Source organism: Cololabis saira, chromosome 1 (assembly GCF_033807715.1).
Source record: "Cololabis saira isolate AMF1-May2022 chromosome 1, fColSai1.1, whole genome shotgun sequence".
Lineage (NCBI taxonomy): Eukaryota > Metazoa > Chordata > Actinopteri > Beloniformes > Belonidae > Cololabis > Cololabis saira.
Genome location: NC_084587.1, coordinates 34,207,547 through 34,234,526, shown reverse-complemented (window position 1 = coordinate 34,234,526; position 26,980 = coordinate 34,207,547). Strand labels below are relative to the sequence as shown.

Below are 26,980 nucleotides of genomic sequence, written 5' to 3'. Positions count from 1 at the left end.
TTATCTGGGTAATTTACACACTTTCAGATAAAGTTGCGGAAGATCACGCCAGAATAAAGAGATTTATGGTTCCGCGTTACACCAATTCAGAGCCTACGGCGTAGGTTACGTAACCTACGCCGTAAGGTCTGCGTCGATGTACGCGGACCCAAACTCCGGAGCCGGCAGACAGAAATCTCTAAATTTCTGAGCAAATTTCTAAACAGGCGTAGCTACAACTGTTAGATTTCATCTATTAAACCAACATCTTCCTAAATGATTTATTTCAGCCAGCGTAATTCTCAACAGAGCTGCGTCCCAGAGAGAGTTTCTCTCCCGGGACGACGCAGCAGCTTGACCCGGCGGATACGTCTGTTTTCGGGCTGTGAGCTGAGGCTGCTCCCCGGGGGCGGCGGCTCTTCTCATCTCCGAAAACATTGGGTCAAATTTCTTAACAGGCGTTATTTGGATAAACTGAGCAGGGTTGCGGATCTTAAAGGTTACCTTTATGCCTGAAAAAATATTAAAATAAAATAAAGTGCCATATTAACAGCGCTACAGCTGAAATTAAAACAACTTTTGGCTCTCAGCTTCCTGTTCAGGTTAGGGATGAAAACGAGGGGGAGTAGGAGAAATGGGACAGGCACCTGGGCCAAGTGCCCTAGATCTCAAGTGCCCTAAAATCTCCCCCTTCTTTTTTAGGGGTTAGGGAAGAAAAGAAGGGCGAGTGGAGAAAAGAAGGGCAAGTGAAGTTGAATTGGGATTGGGCCTAATCATCCATCTGTTGTCGGTCTCACAATACGCCTGGCACAATTTATGACATAGATTATATGTTATTTGACTTTTTCTTATTCTTTAGCTACCTGTCTACAAACTAAAGAATAAAAGGCTCAGATATCAAATAAAGTTGGAAAATGAAACTACACAGAATTATCTTCATACAGCTGTCCTTTATTTGACTGAAAAGGACAGAAAAAAAGAGTGAGATTAGCTGTCAAAAGATGCAAAGAGACAAAATCATCCCTGCTCAGTCCAGAGTTTTGGGATCCAGTGCCTCGTACACGGCAGCGTACTGGATGCTGTCGCCAGCACTGGACTCTGGGTGGACCTCAGGTTCTAAAGGCTGGAGCCCCACTGCACCCTGAGTGGACGCGACATCTGCGTGTTCTTCACACCAGTCACCCTGCAATAAAATCAACACTGGAATTGAATTAATCTCATAATCTTTGAAATGAAACAAATTAAACTACAAAATGTTGAAATTCACCTCAGCTTTGAGTTCTGCCGACGTATCCTCACCTGAAACAGACAACTGACAGGTTTCATCTGAAGCTTGAAAATTGTGCAAACATTTTGCAGTGCAACTGTGTTTTTGTGACCTCACCTGCATTGCTGCGCCAGCGTTTGTAGAATATAAGAGGAATAATGGCACAGACCAGAATAGCCAGGCTACATGAGATTATAATGACCAGTGTGGTTTCTGCAAAGAGAAGCATACATCGCTCCCAGTTATCCTACTTTTTTTGTTTAACTTGACCAGAGAAAAGTGAGTCTTCTGAAAGTAACAAGAAAAAATAAAAAAATCCTCCTGATTTTGAGTTCAGCTTCATTATTGTTTAATGATACCGTTAATGTGCTTCACAGTTTTACGTACTTGTCTATTTTGTTGTGCTCATATTGTGCCGGCAGCATATTGTTTGTTGATAAGATGCCACTCATCCATTTATATTTATAATGTCACTGCTTTAAGAGCAGAAGATGAAACGTGAACACAGGAAGCTTCCAATAATCCACCTTGGTTAAACATGTCCAGGAGACATACATACTAGGCCTTGCTGGCTTGATGGAGTTAAAAGAAAACAAATCGTATTGTGATCAAAGTATGGACTTTCAGTTTGGATGGATCACAAAATCCATTTCTTGGTGAAGATAAAACTCCTTTGCAACATCCACAGAAGTCAAGAACAGGTACTTTAGAGAGGGTAGGTGTATGATCATCAAAGTCTACAAGACAGTGCCAGAAAACATTTAAAAAAAACTCCTCCCATGTTCTGGATTTAGATTAATTGGAGCAAACAAACCAAATAAAAGTAATGTGGAAAGAAGAGTATGGAGAAGGACCGGAGCAGCTCATGACCATAACTGCTATAACAATCGGCATCAGAGCTGACAAAAGTCATATGAGTTGATCCCTACTGTATGGGGCTGAAGTGTTCTACCTGTTTCGCTGATTTTTTACATTTTTTATTTGGTTTTCATTCCCTCAAGTACTTCGATTTCTTCCTGTAGTTGTGACCAGTTCTGATGTCTCAGCTACCTAAAAAAACTGTAATAGTGGTTAAAGAACGTGACTGCCTGATGTTTTATTGAAACTATGTGTGCAACAGTAACGGTGGGATAAACTGTATTGTTCAACTGCTTTGAGATTATATTTTTCATGATTTGGCGCTATATAAATAAACCTTAATTGATGTGAATTAAAGATGGTCGAAAACAATATTACAATATTTGGACAATATTTGGTTAGAAGGCTGTCAGGTCCCTGCAGTGTTTGGAGCCATCATTGTTTTTATTCTTTTTTTCTTCTGGTTTAAACAGAGACTACCACCTTTTCTTAACCATTTCCAAACCTTATAAAGTTTGATGCTTTAGTCATCGGAAAATTTAATATTTTACAAAGGATTCCGCTTACACTTTTAGTATCTGACAGTTTTCCACATGACAACCTGCAAACAGATGAAAATCGTCATGCTCATTTTTTCCACATAATCACCTTTAAATGTATTTGTAGATAAATATCTGTCTGGAAGCATGTCATATCTTCTAATTGAATGCATTATTCTGTATGTCTTTGTTTAATTAATGGTGCCTAACATTTCCCTATTGTTTTTCATCTCTGTAAATGAATAATTTCCGCTTTTGGCAGTTCTGTATATAAAGATTATAATAAAGTAAGTCAAACCTGTAGAACGGGGTTGTTGCACAGGACAGATCAACTGTGAGACAAATATGTTGATAAAGTTGCTGGTTCCATTATAACCTTTTAAAGGTTTAAATAAATAATACTTAAATTCCACCAGTGAGTCCTTATACATTAAACTTTACCAATATCTCTCAGATATGATTTTCAAATACAAGCAGGCTTCCCAGCTTTTGTGTCTGTTAATTGTTAGCTGTTTTTTTCTGAACTTCTGATATCATTTAGATTTTAAAAAAGCATGAAAAAAGGTCCCTCATTCATTTTCTGTACCCAACTCCAGCAGGAGACAGTGCTAGAGGGACACCCTGGTAGTTTACTGAACTCTCAACTTAACTCAGTTTATTTAAAGTACTTTAAAAACAACAGAGTTGGCCAAAGTTACAACACCAAAAGTATTAAAACAAGGATAAACAATAAAAGAATAAGAAAGATCATCTCAAAACTGCATTAAAAACCAAAGAATAAAAGGATGAAGGGTCACTTAAACAGGAGTGCCTGGCTGGAATAATAATAATAAATAAATAACAAAAGATAAAATAGCTTGAAAGGGATCAGCACCTTCACAGGTTAAAATACACAAATACATAAACTGTTGTCTCAAAGTAAGTTTAAAGCCAAAGAGAATACATTTTTTATTAATCACCCAAGTGAAATCAAATAACTAAATATAATCTATTTACAAATAAATTAATTTATAATCATGAATAAATTATTTAAAAAGAGGAAGTCTGTCAATCTGTCCGATGTACAGAGGCTGCCCAAAGTTTCGGGGCGACGACTTAAAATGCCCGATTCCCTCTCGTCTTCGTCTTTAGGGCAATAAGCCCCAGTTACAGATCATTAAAGCCACACACACACACACACACACACACACACACACACACACACACACACACACACACACACACACACACACACACACACACACACACACACACACACACACACACACACACACACACACACACACACACACACTCATGCCTGCAGACAACTGAAAATCAGCAGGCAGTCAGGCAGACCCCTGCTTGGACAGGGAGCGCTCCTCACAGAAAGGCAAGAGCTGACATTTTAACAGCAACAGTGCTAACCACTTTACCACTGAGGGGGAAATCAAATTATAAAAAGAAAGCACAGTTTTATGTTGTTACAATCCATATAAAAATGTAATAGCTCTGGTATATTAAATGCATTAAACCGTTAAGACCAACACCAAAAAACAGCACTAAAATGCTGATCACAAACCAAATTCCAGTTTCAACACAACCAATCCTTTTATACAACGCTTTGACTTGTACAGAGACATCTGCACTGCATATCCAGATCTTAAGTCCTCCAACCAGAGGTTCAGCAGTTGGAGCCCTTGGACAGGATACTGAATCCCACATTCCCCCCTAACATACCGGCCAGGATGTCCCTGCAGAAGCAGGCAGTGCTGTTTAGTCTCAGAACAGAAGCACTGGAGTGTGAGTTTGTTTGTGTGAATGTTTAAATGACAAACACATTATAAAATGCTTTTGGAGAACCCAGATAAGGTTAAAAAATGTGCAATATAAATGTTTACAAAATCAAAACTTGGAGCAAAATGCATATTATCTTGCAGGATGCATGCAAAAACACTTGTGGATTCCCACTTTGGTAACAATTATTTGAGCTTTACAACATGTGGCAAACATTGATGATAGTGAGCTTTCCTTGAAATAAATTTAACATACGGTAATAATGTATCCTATTTGATACAAATTTCTGAGACATCTGCACTTCAACTGAAATACAGAAAATAAAAAAGCATTTTTTATAGAATTAATAAATAAACATTGACAAAAAAAACTCAAAAAAGGGTGTATTCATAATTATACAAAAAATGGTCTGTTTTTAATTTCAAAATAAAATAAACACTTCGAATAATGATATTTGAATCAGGCATTACAGGGTTAATGACAGAAACTAAAGTTCCCAACTGGTGCGTCAACATTAAGTCTCACAATTTAAAGTGTTGGTTTTTTTGTTGTTTTTTGGTTTGAATGTTGTAGTTTTTTTATTTTGTCTCAATAAAAATGTCAATCCCAGGGTATGTTTTGCTTATTATTGCTCTTATGGTTTACTTTGCATATTTTATGAAATTATGAGTGCAGAGCTTAAAGGTGATGTATTATGAAAAACATGTTTTTTCTTGATTTAACATATATAAAGTGGTCTCCCCTCAGCCTGCCAACTCAGAGAAGGAGGAAAGCAACCAAATTCTGCAGTGTCTGTACAGCCGCCCGGATGAGCCATCCAGTGTGATGTGGATCTACGAGCCGTTCAGATTCTGCTCCCGTCGTTATGTAACGACAGGCACGATTTGCATCGGTTGGCCTCCGATACGTGAAACCACGACCACAACTAACTCCGGCGGCCGGAGCTTCCGCCATTTTTTCGTAGCGGTGTATCGCGTCATTCAGGCAGCCAATCAGCACAGAGCCTCATTATCATAGCCCCGCCCACTCAGAATCCCGCATAGATAATGAGGTTAGAGAATGGGATGATAAAGACATGGCTCAGAGGCTGAATTTCTAATTTATTTAGCAAAAACAATCAAAAGCTTGTTTTTAAGACATTCAAGGCCTGTTTAAAATAGGTATTAGTTGCCATAATAGGTCCCCTTTAAAGTGTTGGATAAGTGTCTGTTTTGTAAATACCTACTTCCATCCATTTTCATAATTAGATCCAAGCTTCCTGCTTCATGTTCAGCAACATCAGGTCAGATTTATACTATTTACTCCAGTATTATAAATTAGATAATGATACATGTTTGATCTCCTGTGGATGCTGTGCTGTCTTGACCCCAAAAGATTTTGCACAAAAGTTTAATGTACTACAAAATTTAAAGCAACTCATTGAGTCCATCTCCCTTAAATGTGATGTCAATCATTGTAATGCACTGGGTAATATGAAAAAGAGAGTTGTTCCTTAAGTGGATGCATTCAAAAATAACAGTCTAAAATCAGCCTCTCTGGCTTCATCGACATCTACAAGTCTGAAACTGAAATGAAGCTGAGTAAACCATTTTTAAGAAAAGTCAGATCTGAGACTTTAGAGGCTATAAAGTCAAGTATTTTATGCTGAACAACATCTGTACCTTCTTTAAAATTGTGAATCTTTGTTACTAGAGTGGAGTACCTGTGAGTTTGTTTGCTTTCTGGTGTTTTTTCTTCCCCTTGGATGGGGGGAGTGTGAAGACTGCTGGTTCAGTGCTGGATGAAAAGATGCCTTGGGCTGGAATATGTTCTTCCATTTGGAGGATGGTAGGAGCTGATGGAGGGGATCCAGAAGGAACAGTTGATGCTTTGAGAGAACAGGAAAGAAGATGACTAGTGAGGAATAGTGTGCATGTATATGTGTGTGCTCATGTGACACACCCACAAGAGCATCACAAGATGTGGCCTACAGTAAATGCACTTATGTGCACTTATATTGTAATTTGAGAGCATCCAGCTCTGTGCTCGATTCTGAATTAATGTATTCTTATAAGGCCAATTGTTTCCCAGGTTGCAAAGCTCTACTACACAGATATATAATACAGAACCACCCTATAAATCAGCCAAAAGAGCACCAACTACAGCTCCGGTATATTTTATGGATCAAAACCAAAACATACCATCTAGGACTTTGAGATTGACTTCTTGGTATGACAGGTTAAAGCTTCTCTCCATCCCACAGTGGTAACTCCCAGTGTCTGCCTTCCTCAGTCTCCTTATAGTCACAGTAAAGACACCATCTCTTCCGCCAAACTCCATGCTGTATCTTCCTCGCCGCGCAAACCTTTTCATCTTGGTCTGAATGAAAGTGTTTTCACCAGAACAGACTCCTCGGCAGAAATATACACGGTTGTCTTCTGAGCCGTCATCTGTGGTCCAGCTCCCGAAACAGGGGATGGAGACATTTCCACCAACATGGCCGCTCACCTCCAGCATGTCTGAGGCACCCAAACACACAACTGCAGGATAAAACATAGAGCCTGGTTAAAGCTGGGGACGAGTGCTTATGATTCACAGTTTCTGTGAAGTGATTCGCATGGAAGTTCAGTTCCAGACAAAGAGTGTAGTTGTTTATTTTACAACATTCTCGTTGTGCTGGAAAGTTGGTTTCATCATGTTAATAAAACCGTTTACAGTCTTTACTCTAGGGAAATGCTCAAAACAAAACACCTTAGGCCTAAGTGAAGAAATTCGGGGAACAAGGACATTCAAGTCAGCACTGAGGGGACCTCATAACATCTGAAAGTGAGCCAAAATAAAACAAACTTTCACTAAAATTATCTTAACTGGTCAGAAAATCCACTCAGAAGAATCAGTCTGACTACACAGTTTTTGTTTTTTTATTTTGGATCCCCATTAGAGGACGCAAAACGCCAGCTAGTCCTCCTGGTGTCCATGATCCAGTAATGCACTAAAAGTGGGCTAAATGATGAAAAAGTATTTTGCAGCGCAGTTTTTAATGTATTCACTTACATAATTACAAAAATTAAAAAATACATCCATCCATCCATCAATTTTCCACCGCTAATCCGGAACCGGGTTGCGGGGGCAGCAGCCTCAACGGAGATGCCCGGACTTCCTTCACCCCAGACACTTCCTCCAGCTCTTCCGAGCGGAGTCCGAGGCGTTCCCAGGCCAGCCGAGAGACATAGTCTCTCCAGCGTGTCCTGGGTCTTCCCCGGGGTCTCCTTCCGGTAAGACATGCCTGGGGAGGCATCCAGGAGGCATCCGATAGAGATGCCCCCTGGAATTCAATTCAATTCAATTCAATTCAATTCAATTTTATTTATATAGCGTCTAATACAACAGATGTTGTCTCTAGATGCTTTCCAGAGATCCAGAACATGAACATAAACATAAACATAAACATAAACCCCCGAGCAATTATTACATAAACAATGGCAGGTAAAAACTCCCATAGTGGGAAAAAAGCCTTAAGCCAAACAGTGGCAAGGAAAAACTCCCCTTTAGGAGGGAAGACACCTTGAGCAGGACCAGGCTCATAAGGGGGGACCCTCCTGCCGAAGGCCAGACTGGGGGAGTCGGGGACGTCAGCAGCACACAGCAGGCATGTGGAAGCAGCAGCGGGATGACCATAGGGGGGGGGGGCGGGGGGGGGGGGGGGGGGGGGGGGGGCGTCAGCAGCACACAGCAGACATCCATGTAGGCAGGGGGAAGCAGCAACGGGATGACCGGGGATGGGGGGGGGGGGCCGGGACTGCAGGCCAGAACGCAGCTCCCGAGGCTCCGGCCTGCAAACATGCACAAAAGAGAAAAAAGGGGGGCCGGCACAAGAAACTACAGGAACGATGGACAAAATGATAGCTATGAGATATATATAATAAATAAAAATGGTAATGGAGAAGAGAGGAAGGGAAAAGGAGAGGAGAAAAAGGGTGAGAGGCACCGCCCAGCGGATCATGTCGGTGCCCCCCTGCAGCATAAGCCTATAGCAGCATATCTACCTATCTATTTGAGACTAACTGTTATAGTCTTGTTCTATAGTTGCAACTATGACTACTGACTCTAACACACTAGAGTTTACACTACCTAGAGATTTACCAACACCAGCTAGGGGTTTACTAAACACTAACTGTAGGCTTTACTAAACAGAAAGGTTTTAAGTTTAGTTTTAAAGGTGGAGGTGATGTCAGCCTCCTTAACCCAGATTGGAAGTTGGTTCCAAAGTAATGGTGCCTGATAGCAGAACGCCCGCCCTCCAAATCTACATTTAGATACTCTAGGAACTACGAGTAAACCTGCACCCTGGGAGCGGAGAGCTCTGCCAGGAACATAAGGCACTATCGAATCTTGTAAATACTGCGGAGCTAAGCCGCTTTGGGCTTTATATGCAAGTAATACAATTTTAAATTGGATTCTGAATTTTACAGGTAGCCAATGGAGCGACGCTAACACTGGAGAGACGTGGTCTCTCCTGCTGATTCCTGTCAGTACTCGTGCTGCTGCATTCTGGATCAGCTGGAGCCTATTCAGCAAATTACTTGGACATCCTGCTAACAACACATTACAGTAATCCAGTCTAGAAGATACAAACGCATGAACTAGTTTTTCTGCATCACTCTGCAAGAGGATTTTACTAATTTTTGCAATATTACGGAGATGGAAAAACGCTATTTTACAAACTTGATTAACATAGAGTTTAAACGACGAATCCTGATCGAAAACAACACCAAGGTTTCTCACAGTTGCACTGGAAGCCATCGCAACACCATCTAAGCAAGAAATTTCTGGACATCCAGTCCTTGATGTCCCTAAGACATGCCTGAAGTTTAACTAATGGTTCTGTTTCATCCGGCTTCATAGACAAATAGAGCTGCGTATCATCAGCATAGCAATGAAAGTGTATGCTGTGATTCTGGATTATACTTCCCAACGGCTGCATGTATAAACTGAACAAGATTGGCCCTAGCACTGAACCCTGCGGAACACCATAACAGACCCTTGACTGTTCTGAAGAAACCTCATGTACATGAACAAACTGGAACCTGTCAGATAGATATGATTTAAACCAACGTAGAGCTGTCCCTTTAATCCCAACAACATGCTCTAACCTGTGCAGTAAAATGCCATGATCAACAGTGTCAAAAGCAGCACTGAGGTCCAGTAGAACCAATATGGACACTAATCCCTTATCTGAGGCCATAAGAAGGTCATTCGTGACTCGAACCAGTGCTGTCTCTGTGCTATGATGCATTCTGAACCCTGACCGAAAGACTTCAAACAGATCATTTCTATACAAATAGTCACATAACTGGCTTGAAACTGCCTTTTCCAGAATTTTAGATAAAAAGGGAAGGTTGGAAATTGGCCTATAATTAGCTAAGGTGTCTGGGTCAAGAGAAGGTTTTTTTAAGTAAAGGTTTAATTACTGCCACTTTGAAAGCCTGTGGTACATATCCTAAGGGATAGGTTGATTTGGTCCAGTATTGTCGCACCAATAAGAGAAAAAACATTTCCCAATTGTCAATAAAGGCCACGTCGTTTTCTGAACACCTGGAACACCTCCCTAGGGAGGCATCCGGTACAGATGCCCAAGCCACCTCAGCTGACTCCTCTCAATGTGAAGGAGCAGCTGCTCGACTCCGAGCTCCTCCCGACTTGACTGAACTCCTCACCCTATCTCTAAGGGAGCGTCCAGCCACCCTGCAGAGGAAACTCATCTCGGCCGCTTGTATCCGCGATTTTATCCTTATCCTGACTACCCAAAGTTCATGACCATAGGTGAGGGTAGGTGCGTAGATTGACCGGTAAATCGAGAGCTTCGCCTTTCGGCTCAGCTCCTTCTTCACCACGACACCGACCGCATAACTGCGGACACTGCACTGATCCGTCTGTCAATCTCACACTCCATCGTTCCCTCACTCGTGAACAAGACCCCGTGATACTTGAACTCCTCCACCTGAGGCAGGACTTCTCCACCCACCCGGAGAACTATGGCCTCGGTTTTGGAGGTGCTGATTCTGATCCCTGCCACGTGGCACCTGGCCTCAAACCGCCCCAGCACATGCTGAAGGTCCTGGTCCGATGAACCCAACAGGACCGCAAAAAGCAGAGATGAAATCCTGTGGTTCCCAAACCGGATCCCCTCCGGCCCCTGGCTACGCTTAGAAATCCTGTCCATAAAAATTATGAACAGGACCGGTGACAAAGGGCAGCCCTGCCCGAGTCCAACATGCACCGGGAACAAGTCTGATCTACTGCCGGCAATGCGAACCAGACTCCTGCTCCGATCATACAGAGACCGGACAGCCCTTAATAGAGGGCCCCGGACTCCATACTCACTGAGCGCCCCCCACAGAATGGCACGAGGGACACGGTCAAATGCCTTCTCCAGATCCACAAAACACATGTAGACTGGTTGGACAAATTCCCATGAACCCTTGAGCACCCTGCGGAGGGTATAGAGTTGGTCCAGTGTTCCGCGACCGGGACGAAAACCGCATTGTTCCTCCTGATTCTGAGGTTCAACTATCGGCCGTATTCTCCTCTCCAGTACCCTGGCGTAGACTTTTCCGGGGAGGCTGAGAAGTTTGATCCCCCTATAGTTGGAACACACTCTTCAGTCCCCCTTTTTAAAAAGAGGGACCACCACCCTGGTTTGCCACTCCACTGTCCCCTTCCTCCATGCAATGTTGCAGAGGCGTGTCAACCAAGACAGCTCTACGACATCCAGAGACTTGAGGTACTCAGGGCGAATCTCATCCACCCCCGTCAGTGACCCCGGCTTGGGTGATGGATGAGCACGTCCCCGAGTCCACACTCTCTGCTTCCTCAATGGAAGGCATGTCAGTCGGGTTGAGGAGATCCTCAAAGTATTCCTTCCACCGTCCGACAATGTCCTCAGTCGAGGTCAACAGCTCCCCACCCACACCGAAAACGGTGCCGGCAGAGTACTGCTTCCCCTTTTTGAGTTTCCGAATGGTTCGCCAGAATTTCCTCGAGGCCGACCGAAAGTCTTCTTCCATGGCCTCACCGAACTCCTCCCAGACCCGAGTTTTTGCCTCCAGGACCGCCCGAGCTGCGGCTCGCTTGGCCTGCCGGTACCTATCTACTGCGTCAGGAGTCCCACAGGCTAACATAGCCCGGTAGGACTCCTTCTTCAGTCTGACGGCATCCTTTACTTCCGGTGTCCACCACCGGGTTCTAGGTTTGCCGCCACGACAGGCACCAGAGACCTTGCATCCACAACTTTGAGCCACTGCGTCGACAATGGAGGCAGAGAACATGGTCCACTCGGACTCAATGTCCCCCGCCTCCCGGGATCTGAGAGAAGTTCTCTCGGAGGTGAGAGTTGAAGACGTCCCTGACAGAGGGTTCAGCCAAACGTTCCTAACAGACCCTCACAATCCGTTTGGGTCTGCCCGGTCTGTCCAACCTCCTCCTCCGCCAGCGCATCCAACTCACCACCAGGTGGTGATCAGTTGACAGCTCAACCCCTCTCTTCACTCACTTCTCTTGTGGGTTCATCTCCCACAGGAGGAGGATTAGGGCGAACAAAATATGCCTCTAGCTTGGGCAATTTGGCTTTTTCTTGCTCCCTTTTTTCTTTTTCTTTGCATTTTAAAGATCCACTTTTATGTTTATAGCTCCCGCTCATGTTTAGGCTGTACGATTACTGCGCTCTGTTGACAAGTGATTGATGATGACGTATGACGTTGATAGATGGCTGTTGATGACGAACGATTTTACCCAAAATACATTTGGAAATTCACTTGCAATTTTTGTTTTAACGTTAACTGTGAGTGTGAAAATCTCAGCACAACATATTATACAATGCTTTATACCTAATATGAACCAAGTGGTGCCACAAAAAAAAAAAATAAATAAATAAATCTTGTGGCCGGCGGGGCCTGCGGCCCAGGCCCCATTGGGCCCCGGGCCGGGGGAGTACCGCCCCGCCAGTCCTCCCTGAAGCCCTGCCTCAATAAATATGCCAAAAAGTATTGGAAAGCCAATCAAATCAGTCTATTCTTGTCGAAAATCTCTGGGCGGGCTTAATATGATGACGACAAAGCAGCGGCGGACATAAACGGGGAAGATAGTGTAGTCTGAATCTGATGTCAGAAATCTGTAGTTGCCGTTTCAATCAAATTTGGCACTGATAAATGAAGGAAGACGAGATTCAGAGCTTTTTTTCAAGATGTACTGTATAAGCTGTAGATGTAGGCTACAGCAAGCGCTTTTGTTGCGCTGATTGGCTGAGCGTTCACCAACTGCACGCAAAGGCAGTTGGTTAAGCAACCGTAGGTGCCCCTTGGATGGGGAGGCCCTGTGGGCCGTTTTCAGACCTACATCTTTCTAGATGTGGGTCTGATTCAATCAGTACACAGGGACGTTTGAAGTGTTATTAATGTACTGTACATTTGATGTGCATTCAATGATCTTATTACTGAGTGGGATAATAAGTACAAAGTCAGACTGATCCAAACTAATTCATTTCGCTCCATTTGGTCCAACTGAATTCATTTGAACAATAGTGTTTAAACAGAAGTTCTTGTTGGCAGATCTCATATTATTGGACTGATGAGACAGACGTGGCTCAAGTAAACTTCATTTTCTTCTGGCATTTGTCTGAAAAACACTAATTTAGAGGGATCTTAGAATATTAGTGGGTTGTGTTAGACTGCTCGCATTTACCTCTCTTACTGGGCTCAGGACAGTGTCTTATCTAAGTATGTTTGCAAGTTTTCATTTGGTTCCTCCAGGGTTTGTTGGACCTTTGCTGGAGCCAGATTGCAGGCAATAATGCAATGCTATAATATCACAACTAAAAGCAAATGTGATGCACAGTTTATTCACAGATCACAGAGATTTGATCAGGCCTGCTTAGAAAACCAACAAAACACTTATCAAACCACACTATTTTTAAGTGAGTTGTTTGCTCCAAGGATGTCTTTTTCTGGTGGGATTCTCAAAACAGTAACATGCATATTAAGGAAGCGAAATGGCTTAGGGAAACGAGAACTCACTGGCATGCTCATGTTGTGCAATCAGTCAACTCCCATGAGAACCAGAGTACAGAGTCCTGGAGCACAGGGAAACACTTGCAAGTAGGTCTACAGGTGGACTGTACTGTCTTGCACAACATATTGATATGACAAACCCAGTTTAGTCATTACATTTCCAGGTGAAGACTTGTTTTTAGATCTGCCGCAGGCAGAAAACTGAATGAGTCAGCCAGACAACTGGGCAACATTACAATCACAATCACTTAGTTAAGCCTCTTTTTCCTAACTGATAAAACTAGTTCTCCGCATAAGTACAACACATATTTGACCCTTAGTTGCTCTCTGTATATTCTCATCTTATCGGTCTGAGTGAAACATTGTTGCAAGAAAGTTGCTGAAAGGATTTGACACCCAACAGTGGTCGTCGATCCTTGTTTTAGGACCAGGCTTCGGTCACAATATGGTGAAGAAGGGGGGTCATGCTCAGAGCCATCTAAACATCTGAGCTACTTTACGATTTTTCTTTTATACACTACAACAATATTAACCAATTATGATGTGACCAAAGTGCAGACATTCAGTTTTACTTTTCAGACTTTTTAGGAATTATAGCCATTTTAGGCAAAGTGACCCCATTTCCAGTGTCTCAAAAATATTTGGACAAAGGGCTGTAAGTGTACCTTCGCCTTTCGCCTGTAATGAGCTGGGATAGGCTCCAGCCGACACCCGTGACCTTGTGCAGGATTCAGTGGGTATAAAAAAAGGATGGATGGATGGATGGGTGCAAGTGTAAATGTAACCATCATTTTCAATACTACAAATCCTTTGCCGCCGATGATTCACTGATGTCCGGAGTCCTGGAGTATCACCAAATTCTTGATTTCCTACCTGGAAATGCTTTTTCAGACCTTCACCACAGCCACCATCGCTAACTGCTTGTTTGCAGGGGTTACTGCCCTCAGTTTAGTCCTCGGTTACTGAAACGTATGCTTGAAATCAAGCAAACCTGGCCATTGCGGGATTACACATTTCTTTGCCTTAAGTCCTTATTTTATTTTCACACTATATTTAGGGCCATCGTCCATCCGCACTGTTGGAGCACAGGGAAATACTTGCAAGTAGGTCCACAGGTGGACTGTACTGTCTTGCACAACATATTGATATGACAAACCCAGTTTAGTCATTACATTTCAAGGTGAAGACTTGTTTTTAGATCTGCCGCAGGCAGAAAACTGAATGAGTCAGCCAGACAACTGGGCAACATTACAATCACAATCACAATCACTTAGTTAAGCCTCTTTTTCCTAGCTGATAAAACTAGTTCTCCGCATAAGGATTCTTGATTTCCTACCTGGAAATGCTTTTTCAGACCTTCACCACAGCCACCATCACTAACTGCTTGTTTGCAGGGGTTACTGCCCTCAGTTTAGTCCTCGGTTACTGAAACATATGCTTGAAATCAAGCAACTAACCTGGCCATTGCAGGATTACACATTTCTTTGCCTTTAAAAGTCCTTACTTTATTTTCACACTATATTTATGGCCATCGTCCATCCGCACTGACTACGTTTACATGCAGTCAAAATTCGGGTTATTGCTAATATTCCGGTTACTGAAACATTCGGAATATTCAGTTTACATGCGTGAGTAAACAGGGTTGTCCCTGTTTACATGGTAATTAATCATTATATTATCGGATATCCCGATCAAACCAGCGACGCGCAGAGAAGGTGATGACGCAATTCCCGTAATTTCTGCTTCTTCTTCCTGTATCCAAATTCAAAACAAATGCTGCTTCGCGCAACTTTTCTCTCAACTTCATGTAAATCTCGCTATCCCGGTACTTTCTACCGTCTACAAATGCAGAAATGTTCAAAAAGGGCTGGATGGATGAAGGGCTGATGATGAGTGGCTGACGCAGGTGTATGTTTGCGGGGACCCGGTGGTATTTTCCACACATCACCATCGCTGCTGATCTGTGACTCTATGCGCACCCATCTCACACAGACAGTGTAAAAAAAGAACTGAAAAATATGAATGCTGTGCTTGCTGTTATTCCGGGAGGTCTGAACAGTAACTCCAACCGCTGGATGTCGGTGTGAACCGGCCGTTCAAAGTGAAGCCTTATGGTTCCGCGTTAAATCGACGCAGAGCCTACGCCGGAGGTTACGTACTCTACGGCGTAGGTTCTGCGTCGGTTTAACGCGGGACCATAAATCAGCCTTAAGGCTGCACCGGCGTGGGAGAGATGGATGACTGAGGGGGAACAGTTTCTCCAGGAGTGGAAAGCAGCGCCAGGCAAGTTATGCCACAGTTTGCAGATGGATTGTTGATCCGTGGGCTAAGGTGTCTGCTGGGACTATTTTGCGAGCTTTTGCAAAAGCATTTCGAGGCGCCGCGCGGCACGGAAAGAGACTCTGACAGCGAGGAATCCGGACTGGCACAGCTGATTTAGCGCAGCTCTTTAATGCAGACACAGAGGATGAGACTTCAATGGGGTTGATTAATGTAAAAACTGAAATAAAGTAAATCAAAATAAGTTTTGCTCCGGCTCTATTTTTAAAAACGCGCACTTGCGTGCTTGTGTGTGTGTTCCGCGGCGCGTGTGTAGACGGCGCGCCGTGTGTGTGTGTGTTTTAAATACACAAATGACACAAAAATGAGGGTATGCCTTTCCACACAGCACGCCGAATGGTCGTGAAAATACGATATTTATATATGAAATGTCAGAATAGGTCATTTTTTGACGACACACCAGGGTGCCGCGACACCCCGGTCGAGAAAGACTGGTTAGAAGAACTTCCTGGACTCAAAAGACCAGGATTCCTTGCGAACAGAGCATGCGCAGAAAACAAATTCCTGTTCCGTTTGGTCGGGATATTCCATTTGGCGTTTATATGACTGAATATTCGGGTTTTAAAAGGAGTAACCCAGGGGTAATATTCGGGTTTTTAAAAACCGGAATATGAAGAAATTCGGGTTATTTAAAGTGTTTACATGGCCGTACAAATTCGGGTTATTGCCAATATTCTGGTTTTAAAAGGGTTATTGAGTGCATGTAAACGTAGTCACTGTTGGTTTTGTGGTGTTTGAGTGGATGTGAAGAGAGAGAGTATAGCTCTACACACCTCAGAGATTGTCTTACTACTTCTGTCAGCATTCACGTCACAACACTAGCGGGCCTGTTTCATTAGCAGCCCTACATGCGGCTGCCGTAACACCTCCTCCTCTGTGTTTGATACGCACATGATGTGTTACGCTTTGGATCATGAGCTGTTCCTTTTCTTCCCCACACTTCTCTTCTTATCATTCTGATCTTGGTCACATGTGTCCAAAGAATCTGATGTCAGAACATGGGAGGATTTATAGATGTTTTCTGGTAAAGTCGAATCTGGCTTTCCTGTTCTTGAATGAAACCAGTGGATTGCTGTATTTACATTCATGAAGGTGTCTTTTGGTGATGTGAAGTATTTTCCCCCCACTTTAGTTGTTTTCCGTGGTCTTCTAGAACATTTGATGTTGCAGACCTCTCAAATAAACCAATTTTTTCGCTTTCTCTATTACAGTTTTATATTGTTTCTTTTTTTACCCCACTGATGGTCTTACGGTTGATGCAGTCAATCAGCTGCCAAATGCTAACTCAATATCCAATATCAATTTTTATCATTATCATGTCTTGAAGTAACTGGGAATTGCCTACACCTGGCCAATAAAACATTTTTCAATAAATGAAAATACTTTTTTTATAAAGCAATACTTTTTTTTATAAAGCAGGCATCGTGTTTAAAACTGCATATTTGTTGTGAAACCTCAAGTAAAATTGAAATTATACACTTCAATCACATCTTGATTGATTTCAAATCCGTGGCAGATGGGCATAAAGGAGAAAAAAAATCTTTGTCATTGTCCAAATACTCCAAGTACTTGTATAACTATAACATTGATCCTAACTCAATATACTTGCGCTACTTGTTTGCAACAACAAACAAGAAAAGGAAAGAAAAGAAGTGACTGGATGCAACTGGAGTGATTCTTAAGTAAAATACTGGACATTAAAAGAATTGTTTGAAAAACAAACCTCACATGTTCATAGCTTCTGTAATGGATTAGCAGGACTCATTTTCATCTGATAAAATACTGACATAAAAGTAAGCCCTGCAGTCATGAATATATGTTTACATTTTTTAAGTTATAAATTAAACACCACTGTAGTTCAATACAAATTAAAAATGCAGCTTTTACCACAAAAAACCTTGCATGGAAAAGTTCAATACAAACACAACAAAACTTACCTGAGAAGCAGCAGAAAGCGACGAAAACAAAAAACTTCATTCTTTCAACCCAGTTAAGAACAACGCACTTGGCAAAATAATGCAGCTTCCAATTAATCATCAGTTGCCACAAAACATCAGGCTCTCAGAAGTTTGCAGAAAGCTTCACAAATGTGAATGCGTGGCTAAAGACTGCAGCAGCTCGTTTTTCTTCACTTTGTCTCAGTATGAAGAGGGCATGATCCTGTTTTACCATATGCCTCTTTAGTTAGCATTTGTTTAAAACAAAAAATATCAAGCAGAAAGCAGGTCTTCTCATTCTCAATGTTTCTTTTCTCTGGCTTGGGAGAACCAGCTCATGACTGCAACAGGGCTATAAAGTCTCCAGTGTTCATGTAAGACTCCCGCAGCTATATCCACTTGCCTAAAAACATGGACAGGACATTTGGCTGGATACCATCAAACTCAATAGGAGGGTTGTCTGCTGACTGTGTCACGGGTATCTGAGGGCAACTTGAGGGCTGATGTAGCTCGATGGCATTGTTGAACCACACTTGAACAATACAAAATCGTGCTTATTTCCAGAAAGAACGCCCGAGGCAATGTGAGAACTTGTCTGTTCTGATAAAGGAGCTGGATCGTATTCAGATCAAGAGGAGAGCAGGCACTCCCCTAACCAGTGGTGGACAGTAACGGAGTAAATTTACTTGAGTACTGTACTTAAGTACATATCCAGAGGATTTGTACTTTACTTGAGTATGAGATTTCTTTGGTACTTATTACTCTTACTTGAATACATTTCCAAGACAAATATTTTTACTTTTACTCGAGTAAATTTCTAGGAAGGCTGAAAAGTACTCGTTACTTTCAGGTCTGCTCTTTTTTCTTCTTCCCTAAAATCCTATTGGACACAAGCTGTTTTTGTCTAAGGAGGAGACCTATCACAGTGCACGCTCTCCACTGGGATGTACGTAAAGCGGAAATACGTCAAGCCTCCTCAAAACGATACCGCCAAAGTAGCCTGCGTTTGTCAAGACAGAGCCGCAACAAGTCAAGACAGATCCGCAACAATTAATTTAGAAAAAATATAGTAATTTACTGCTGTGGAAAATAAGAAATGTACTCTTACTCTTACTTTTACTTAAAGTAAATTTAAAAGCATTTACTTTTGGATACTTAAGTACCTTTAAAAGCAAGTACTTTTCTACTCTTACTCGAGTAATATTTTGACTGAGCTACTTTTACTTGTAACGGAGTAAATTTTGACCAGTAGTATTTGTACTCTTACTCAAGTACTGGGGTCGAGTACTCTGTCCACCTCTGCCCCTAACATTCACCACCACTCCTCCTCAGAAACTTAAATACCACATTGAGATCTCTTTAATTTACCAATATGACATTTGCTGAATAAGTTACAACTTATTGAAATCTTTTACATGAATTCCCTTCATTGGGATGCCCTGGGCATCTGTATTGCCTAAAGATGCTTTTTGAGTTTTATTCTTCAGCTCAAAGCTCACTATCATCTTTTCACCTGGATGTGGTGAGGCACATTAAAGGACCTGTGCCTGTTCAGCTCTTTGAACCGAGTATCTTTTCAGTAATCCAGTAGAAAGCAATTGTGTTGCACTACCCTTTTAAAACCAATGGAGGAAAAGTGAATAAGACTCACCGGAACAAGGAAGGTAAAATCTTAAAAAGAGCTTTCAATTGTTCTTCTGTTCAGGTCAGAAAGAAAAAGATCATACTGTGTTGCTTGAAGACTGTTTAATGTAAACAGCCCAAGTATTCGTTTTATTGTTTTACTCAACATCAGTACAAGACTTGCTGCTTTTGAACTTTAAATCAACAAAGGTTTGTCTAAATTTCCCACCGCAGTCTGTACGCTGTAGTGTTGGTTTTTGTCTTCATGTGACACGAGCGCTAGTTTCTCAGTGAAAGAGTCTCATCTCTGGAGTGCATGTCCCATCCTCGGCTGTGTGAAGCATCGCATGGAATTTTCTTTGTTGTAATTCCATAATAATAAAAAAAAATATATATATATCTCTGAAAACATTTATTTTAGGAAAAATCCTCTACATAAGAGTGCACATGTATTTTATAAAATCCCAGTCGAGCTTTTCTCATCAAAAATATAATCTTATACAGTAAACCAACCACCAAACAACACTGCTCACATATTTACGTTAAAGCCTGCGAAAAGCTGCACTCATCCGCTGTGACCAACTCTCTTGAAGATACGTTCACTATCAGGCGCTTACATACTGGCATTCTGTCACAGTTCCGTAAAAGTGGGCCACTAATTTCACTCCATTGGCCTTTACATACCGGCCCAAGGAAGAAAGGAAAATCCTGCAAACGCATGTCTTTACGTGAAACCGGCATCCCGGAAGCAAACTGTGACTCGAGTAATGCACGTGAAACGAGACAGGAGTCAAATCACGTTCACTGCACTCATATTGACACTTTTTTTCTTTTATATAGTGGAAAGATGCTGTCAGCTTTCTTCATATCCTTACAGTCCTTTTAACAGCAGTGTGTGTAAGTATGCATGCACAAGAGAGGGTGCCAGAGAGAGAAAAGAGGGACTGTGTGTGTGCGTGTGGTGCACTGATGTGGATAAATTGACCTAGAAGGTTTGAACAGTGTAACTAGACAGATTCAGCTGCATGTACAGCATCAGTACAGTAAATAAAAACACTGGGGCTCCTCCAGCTGGAAGTGTCGGGGTCTTCCTCACCAGCTGCTGTTTCATTTGCGAGCAGTTTGAACTACAAGGGCTGCTCGTCCCTGGAGCAAAGTGGGGCTCTGTGCTTACGACTATAGTCAGCACACCTAGAACAGGATCAGAAAGTTGTTCAATTCTCACAAGGTTACGGAATGGGGGTGTTGGCCCTTATATACACACAATCAGTCTCTTTTTTTCCACACCTTTTGGTCGACCTCAGGAGGCGGAAAAAAGAGGGGATCAGATTTTACGCCTTTATTACATACAGGCACCGTGACTGGCGAAACTGGGAAATGTTCCGCAAAGAAACACCAGTATGTAAGCGCCTTATCATCGACCATATTCCTAACAGACAGTCTGAGTTCATAAGTCTTATTGCGTTTGTCTTGAGGTTAATATGCGTATGAACGTCCATGTGATGAGAGGCAAGTAAAAGGTTGGCAGCTTAGCGTGAATCCTGTCGCCCTGTTTGTCTTGTTTAAGACCGTGGCAGGACCTGAGCGATGGTGTCCCGAGCGCTCTGACTGAGCCGATCTGGGAACTTCACCTCATACTCCACAATCAGGTCACCTCGACGGTCAGGCCGTTTGGGATAAGGCAGCCCCTCTCCACTAATACGTCGCTTCATCCCTGGCTGCACAACATCCGTTGTGGACACAGTGACCGTTCTGCCATCCAGTGTGGGTGCGTTGACTGTGCAGCCACACAAGGCCTGATGGGACAAAAAAAAAACAGAAGTAAAAAAAAACACACATATACATACATATATATTACACATTAAAATACTACAAACTTCCTTCAAAAGTGGTATTTAACAGTGAACTAATATTAGGGCTGTTCGATTTTGCCCAAAAATAAAATCTCGATTTTTTTCTCTCAAAATCCGATTTTCGATTACGATTATTTTGTGAATCGACAAAAGGCAAAGAAATGATTTCAAATATGCTGTTTTTTTATTGAACATTTGCCCCATTGGGCTTTAAGTGCAAACTTTGCTCTTATTAAACCAAAAATGAATGAATAAAGTGGAAAAACTCTGTAAAATAAGTTGAAAAAAAGTTTTAAAAAATATAATAAAATATAAAGTTTTATCTCCGAAAAAAAAAATCAGCAAATCAGCACTTGCAAACATACAGTAAGTTATATTTCCAATTAAATAAAACAAGACATTTTCTAATTAAACTAAACTGGGTCTTTGCATGCTAAATAATAATGCAACCCATGAAGGAGGTAGAGGTGTGTAATGTCAGTCATTACATTTGCTATTCACATTTGCAAGTTTTTTGCAAGGAACATGAGCCGGTCTACGGCATCTGGCTTGAGGGATGCCCGGTGGCATGTTACAACGCCCCCTCCTACACTAAAGAGCCTCTCCCATGGGGCACTGGTCGCAGGTATTGAGAGGTATTTCCATCAATCATTAATATGGTATCAATCATTAATATGTGTGCAGACAAAGTAAAAAAAAAAAAAGAAAAAAAAAAGGGAAAAATCGATTTTACGATTTTCACGTTTTAACATCGTTCTAATTACATAATCGCGATTACGATTTAAAATCGATTAATCGAACAGCCCTAACTAATATTACATCAAAACACCATTCAGAATGAAATGCTGACTTACATCTCTGAGTGAGACCTTGGCGGCGTAAACGACATCAGAGCCATTCCGTTTGAACACTGGATGTGCCTTGTCTTTCAACACAAACACAATGTCAGCTGGAATGTTTCTTGGAGTTTCATCTCCCTCTTTAGGAAATGTGATTTTGGTGCCCTCCTTCCACCCCTTCCTTATCTGCACCTCCAGGATCTTCTGCTCATTTCGTACTGTTTGGCCATCTGGGTTTAGTCTTCTCCGGGAGATCTTCATTTTCTTTGTGCAACCATTCAACACTTCCTCCAGTGAGACCCGGAGATCGTGAACCACAGGCGGGTCCTGGTGCTTCTTTACAACACTAGTGTGACCACCCATTCCAGAGTTGAAGGTGCGCGGGAAGCCACCCATTCCACTTCCCCCCATCCCAAAGTGAGAGAACGGGTCATTAGTGTCCATGTCTTCATCCATACCACCATTGCGAGCGCCAAAGAATTGTTCAAAGGGGTTACGTCCCCCAAAAAACTCTGCAAAGATGGCATGAGGGTCACCCTGGAAGGTGTAGCTGAAGGTGCCAGGACCACCAGTGCTACAGCCGCCACCGCCTGGTGGGCCTCCGCCTTTCAGACCTGGATGAGGGGAGAGAAAAAATGTGAATTAATAGAGGATTGAGGGTGCTTCATTTGTTGAAGAAAAGAGTGGTAAACACTGGACAGTAGGGCTGTTCGATTTTGTCCAAAAATAAAATCTCGATTTTTTTCTCTCAAAATACTATTTACGATTACGATTATTTTGTGAATTGACAAAAGGCAAAGAAATGATTTCAAATATGCTGTTTTTTATTGAACATTTGCCCCATTGGGCTTTAAGTGCAAACTTGGCTCTTAATAAACCAAAAATGAATGAATAAAGTGCAAAACTCTGTAAAATAAGTTGAAAAAAAGTTTTAAAAAAATATAAAGTTTTATCTCTGAAAAAAAAAACCCAGCAAATCAGCACTTGCAAACATACAGTAAGTTATATTTCCAATTAAATAAAACAAGACATTTTCTAATTAAACTAAACTGGGTCTTTGCATGGTAAATAATAATCAACCCATGAAGGAGGTAGAGGTGTGTAATGTCAGTCATTACATTTGCTATTCACATTTACAAGTTTTTTGCAAGGAACACGAGCCGGTCTACCCGGTGGCATGTTACAACGCCCCCTCCTACACTAAAGAGCCTCTCCCATGGGGCACTTGTCGCAGGTATTGAGAGGTATTTCCATCAATCAATCATTAATATGTGTGCAGACAAGGTAAAAAAAAAAAAAAAAAAGTGAAAAATCGATTTTACGAGTTTCACGTTTTAACATCGTTCTAATTACATAATCGCGATTACGATTTAAAATCGATTAATCGAACAACCCTACTGGACAGGTTCATCGAACAGGTCATCTTCAGGTGTCATAAGAATATTGAAAAAGTTATGTTTTTCTTTTTACAACTGCTACCAAGCAATTTCACACCACTGTGTTAACTTTGCAACCTCAGCTTCTTACTGCTGCCTCAAAATAATTATTTTTTTTTTTTTATCTTTACACCATTCCATAAATGACTTCCTTTCTGGCTGTGGCTCACCATTGTGGTCAGCTTCTCCTTTCACAATTTAGCTTGAAATCATTAAGACAGCGTATCTCTGTCTCTATGACAAATATTTCCAAAATGCTTTGGCCTGCTAACTTAACTAACCTGCTCTCAGCTACAAAAATAAATAAATAAATAAAATAAAAGGATAAAAAGAAAAAGAAAAGTAACAGCAAAACATTGTTCCTGTTACAAATAACACGAGCAGCATTTATTCTAGACAATGTCAAAATTCAACAACATGGGGGAAAACAAAAAGCATTCAAACATGGCTCTTTCTTGTAAAAGGTGCAATACCCAACCAGCCTGAGTCAGCTTCAAACAATCCATCATAACAATAAGTCTGCCAACACCCATGCCCTGAGTTATTGTACCTTTTTTAAGTATGCTGGAAATGTGACTGACTGACTGACTGAGTAATAAAAAATAAGTGCAATTTAGAGATGCCTGATCATTGGACTTTCTACTCCACACAACCATAAATATGATCAAAATCCATAACTTTCTGTTGTGTCAGATGAAACTGCCTCCTTATTCTGAATTTCTATTAGTCAACGAAATATGGAGATTACAGGGAATTAAAAAAAATATATATTCTCATGCCATTATAAACATTGCAAATACTTATAAATCTGACTTGCCAAAACTTGATGTTGACTCCATCATGTGCAGTTCAGTTATCATGTCGCCATGGTAACGCATAGGGCGCCATACCAAAAGGAGACACGTGTCCGTGCATACATATAAATATGTCTCTCGTTCATATTTTTCATCACGATTATGTTTTATGACAACCGTGTCCATGCCGTCTACCCCGTTTGAACATGTGTCCCAGCACTGAAATTAAACATCAACTTGGGGTTGTCAAAGTGGAATAAATCCCTCCTGGTTCAGCCGGATAACAGCAACATGTCCAGGGGCTGGTGGTATTTTCAGCTTTGATTTCTCCAGCCTTATTAGGGACACACGGAGAGTGACTCATGCGGGATTTAGCGGGGCCTCGCCTCTTCTGGCCCGGAGACAATCCTTGAATGAAGGACGGGGGGAGCAGGGAGCGCCATGACACTGTTTTTTTTTTCTTCTTAAACTTTATTTAAAATAATTATCACAGAATAGTATACAGGAACAGTATACAAATAGAATACAGAACATGTGCCAGGGGTGATGTCCGTTATTCAAGAAGATTATACAAATTACACAAGTCTAAGGTTTTAATAGCCTTTTCATTTGTTGATTTAGTGATTAGTTTTAAGTAAAGTTCCATTTCTTTCTGGAAAAGATAAAAGCAAGGGGTTTTCTTTGAAAATGTACTCTGATGAATATGAAATTTGGCAAGAAATAAAAACTGATTCATCAAAAAGTAACATTTTCCTTCTTTCTTAGGGAAACAATGGAAACCAAAAACAACATTTTCCCAATGTAAATTTAAATCTATAGTGAAAGAGTCAATAATACATTTGTTAATATCTGCCCATAGTTTTTTCGAATGAGAGCAAAGCCAGAATAAAAGAACTGTTTCTGGATGTAAATTACAGAAGGAACAGTTCGTATTAATGTCCTTTTTAAATTTCTGCATGTAATGGCTAGCAGGATAATATTTATGTATGATTTTGTAGGAGACCTTGTAGCACCCTATAATGTAATAATTTCCTGATAAATAAAATTGTAAAATGTAATAAAATTTGCACTTAACTCAATCGAAAATGTAATAAAACCCAATAATGTAATAACTTCACCAATAATGTAATAAAATATCCTGACTGATATTGTAATAACATTCTTACCGATAATGTAATACCTTATTACATTATTGGGAATTTATTACATGGTACTCAAAGTCTGCAATTTAGCCCAATAGTCATTCTGGTGTTTTAAATCCAGTGTATATAACATTCTTAGATACTTAAAAACACAAAATGTGGAACTCTGGACTAAAGATGAACATATATATTACATTATTTGTCAAGTATTACATTATCAGTTTTGGAAAAAAAAAAAAAAAAAAACCCACCTGAAAATGTAATAAATTCCCAATAATGTAATAAGGTATTACATTATCGGTAAAAATGTTATTACAATATCAGTCAGGATATTTTATTACATTATTGGTGAAGTTATTACATTATTGGGTTTTATTACATTTTCGATTGAGTTAAGTGCAAATTTTATTACATTTTCAGGAAATTATTACATTATAGGAAATTATTACATTATAGGGTGCTAGAGACCTCCTTAACCTTATTTGTGATTAAAAATGTGTTAGGAAGCGTCCAAGTTTTTTTCCAATCGCGCCATGACACTGTTAAGGGTGATTTATGGTTCCGCGTTACGCCGACGCAGAGCTTACGCCGTAGGGTACTCGGCGACGCGCACCGTACGGTGTGCGTGGCCGCGTACCCTACGCCGTAGGCTCTGCGTCATCAGGCTTTACAGTTCACGCACTTGGCTCTAACAACTGTTTAAATAAAAACACTAACACCAGCTAAATAAATAAATAATTTTGAAAACTTGCCTTCTTCGCCGAAGCGGTCGTAGATATCCTTCTTCTTGGGGTCGCTGAGGACGTCGTAAGCCTCGGCGATCTCCTTAAACTTGTCCTCGGCTCCCGCGGACTTGTTCTTGTCCGGGTGGAAGCGCAGAGCCTGCTTACGGTACGCCTTCTTTATGTCGTCCTCCGATGCCCCTTTCTTAATCCCCAAGATGTCGTAGTAGTCCTTCCCCATGTCGAGGCTGTGGCGGTGAGGAGTCGTGTGTGTGTTCAGGCTGACGCGTCCCGCATGTTTTCTTTATAAGCGGCGAGGAAACTTCTAGACTTCTCCATAAACAGCCCGAACAGTCTCCAAGGTGACGTCACACCCTGGACACGCCCCCCGGGCACGGTGCTGCGTTCAACTGCACTCGGAAATATCTACTACTTTCTACTGTTCTTTCTGATTTTATGAAATTGTTTAACCCTTGTACTGTCTTTGGGTCAAAATGACCCAATTCTACTATCCTTCTTTCCCCCTGCTCTCTCCTTGCTTCTTTCCTCCCTCCCTTCCTTTCTCCTTTCCTCCCTCCCCTCGTAATTCTTTCCTTGTTTTCTCCTTTCCCCCCTTCTTTCTTTTCTCCCCTCCTTCCTTCTTTTCTCCCCTCGTACCTCCTTTTCTTGTTTTCTCCCCTCATACCTCCTTTCCTTGTTTTCTCCCCTCGTACCTCCTTTCCTTGTTTTCTCACCTCGTACCTCCTTTCCTTGTTTTCTCCCTTCCTTCCTTCCTTCCTTGTTTTCTCCCTTCCTTCCTTCCTTGTTTTCTCCCTTCCTTCCTTCCTTCCT

General features: G+C 41.6%; 2 protein-coding genes across 3 annotated transcripts; both read right to left on the bottom strand.

The window, feature by feature from the left end:
- Positions 1 to 568: 568 nt before the first annotated feature.
- On the bottom strand, positions 569 to 18,438 carry LOC133452600 (CMRF35-like molecule 3). Of its 2 annotated transcripts, none has more exons than XM_061732030.1 (6): positions 17,741 to 18,438; positions 6,600 to 6,938; positions 6,122 to 6,286; positions 1,364 to 1,459; positions 1,247 to 1,278; positions 569 to 1,162 (listed from the first exon to the last, which is right to left on the bottom strand). In XM_061732030.1, the coding sequence occupies exons 1-6, from the start codon at positions 17,838 to 17,840 to the stop codon at positions 1,007 to 1,009; spliced, it is 888 nt and encodes a 295-aa protein (XP_061588014.1). In that variant the 5' UTR covers positions 17,841 to 18,438; the 3' UTR covers positions 569 to 1,006. The 2 variants fall into 2 exon arrangements, with proteins under 2 accessions (XP_061588014.1, XP_061588022.1); XM_061732038.1 differs by having other exon boundaries at positions 1,137 to 1,179.
- Positions 18,439 to 20,687: 2,249 nt separating this feature from the next.
- dnajb1b (DnaJ heat shock protein family (Hsp40) member B1b) lies at positions 20,688 to 26,512 on the bottom strand. The gene is made up of 3 exons (XM_061721126.1): positions 26,180 to 26,512; positions 22,071 to 22,669; positions 20,688 to 21,159 (listed from the first exon to the last, which is right to left on the bottom strand). Exons 1-3 carry the CDS (start codon positions 26,388 to 26,390, stop codon positions 20,926 to 20,928), a joined length of 1,044 nt encoding a protein of 347 aa, XP_061577110.1. The 5' UTR covers positions 26,391 to 26,512; the 3' UTR covers positions 20,688 to 20,925.
- Positions 26,513 to 26,980: the final 468 nt, after the last annotated feature.

Excerpts from the sequence above, each read along its gene's own strand:
- LOC133452600 (XM_061732030.1), bottom strand. The coding sequence starts at position 17,840 with ATGATTAATTGGAAGCTGCATTATTTTGCCAAGTGCGTTGTTCTTAAC. Across the intron at positions 6,287-6,599 it reads CAATCTCAAAGTCCTAGATG|CATCAACTGTTCCTTCTGGA; the intron begins GTATGTTTTGGT and ends GTTCTCTCAAAG. Across the intron at positions 1,279-1,363 it reads ACGCTGGCGCAGCAATGCAG|GTGAGGATACGTCGGCAGAA; the intron begins GTGAGGTCACAA and ends TGTCTGTTTCAG.
- dnajb1b (XM_061721126.1), bottom strand. The coding sequence starts at position 26,390 with ATGGGGAAGGACTACTACGACATCTTGGGGATTAAGAAAGGGGCATCG. Across the intron at positions 22,670-26,179 it reads CGACCGCTTCGGCGAAGAAG|GTCTGAAAGGCGGAGGCCCA; the intron begins GCAAGTTTTCAA and ends CCCCTCATCCAG. Across the intron at positions 21,160-22,070 it reads CCAAGGTCTCACTCAGAGAT|GCCTTGTGTGGCTGCACAGT; the intron begins GTAAGTCAGCAT and ends TTGTCCCATCAG.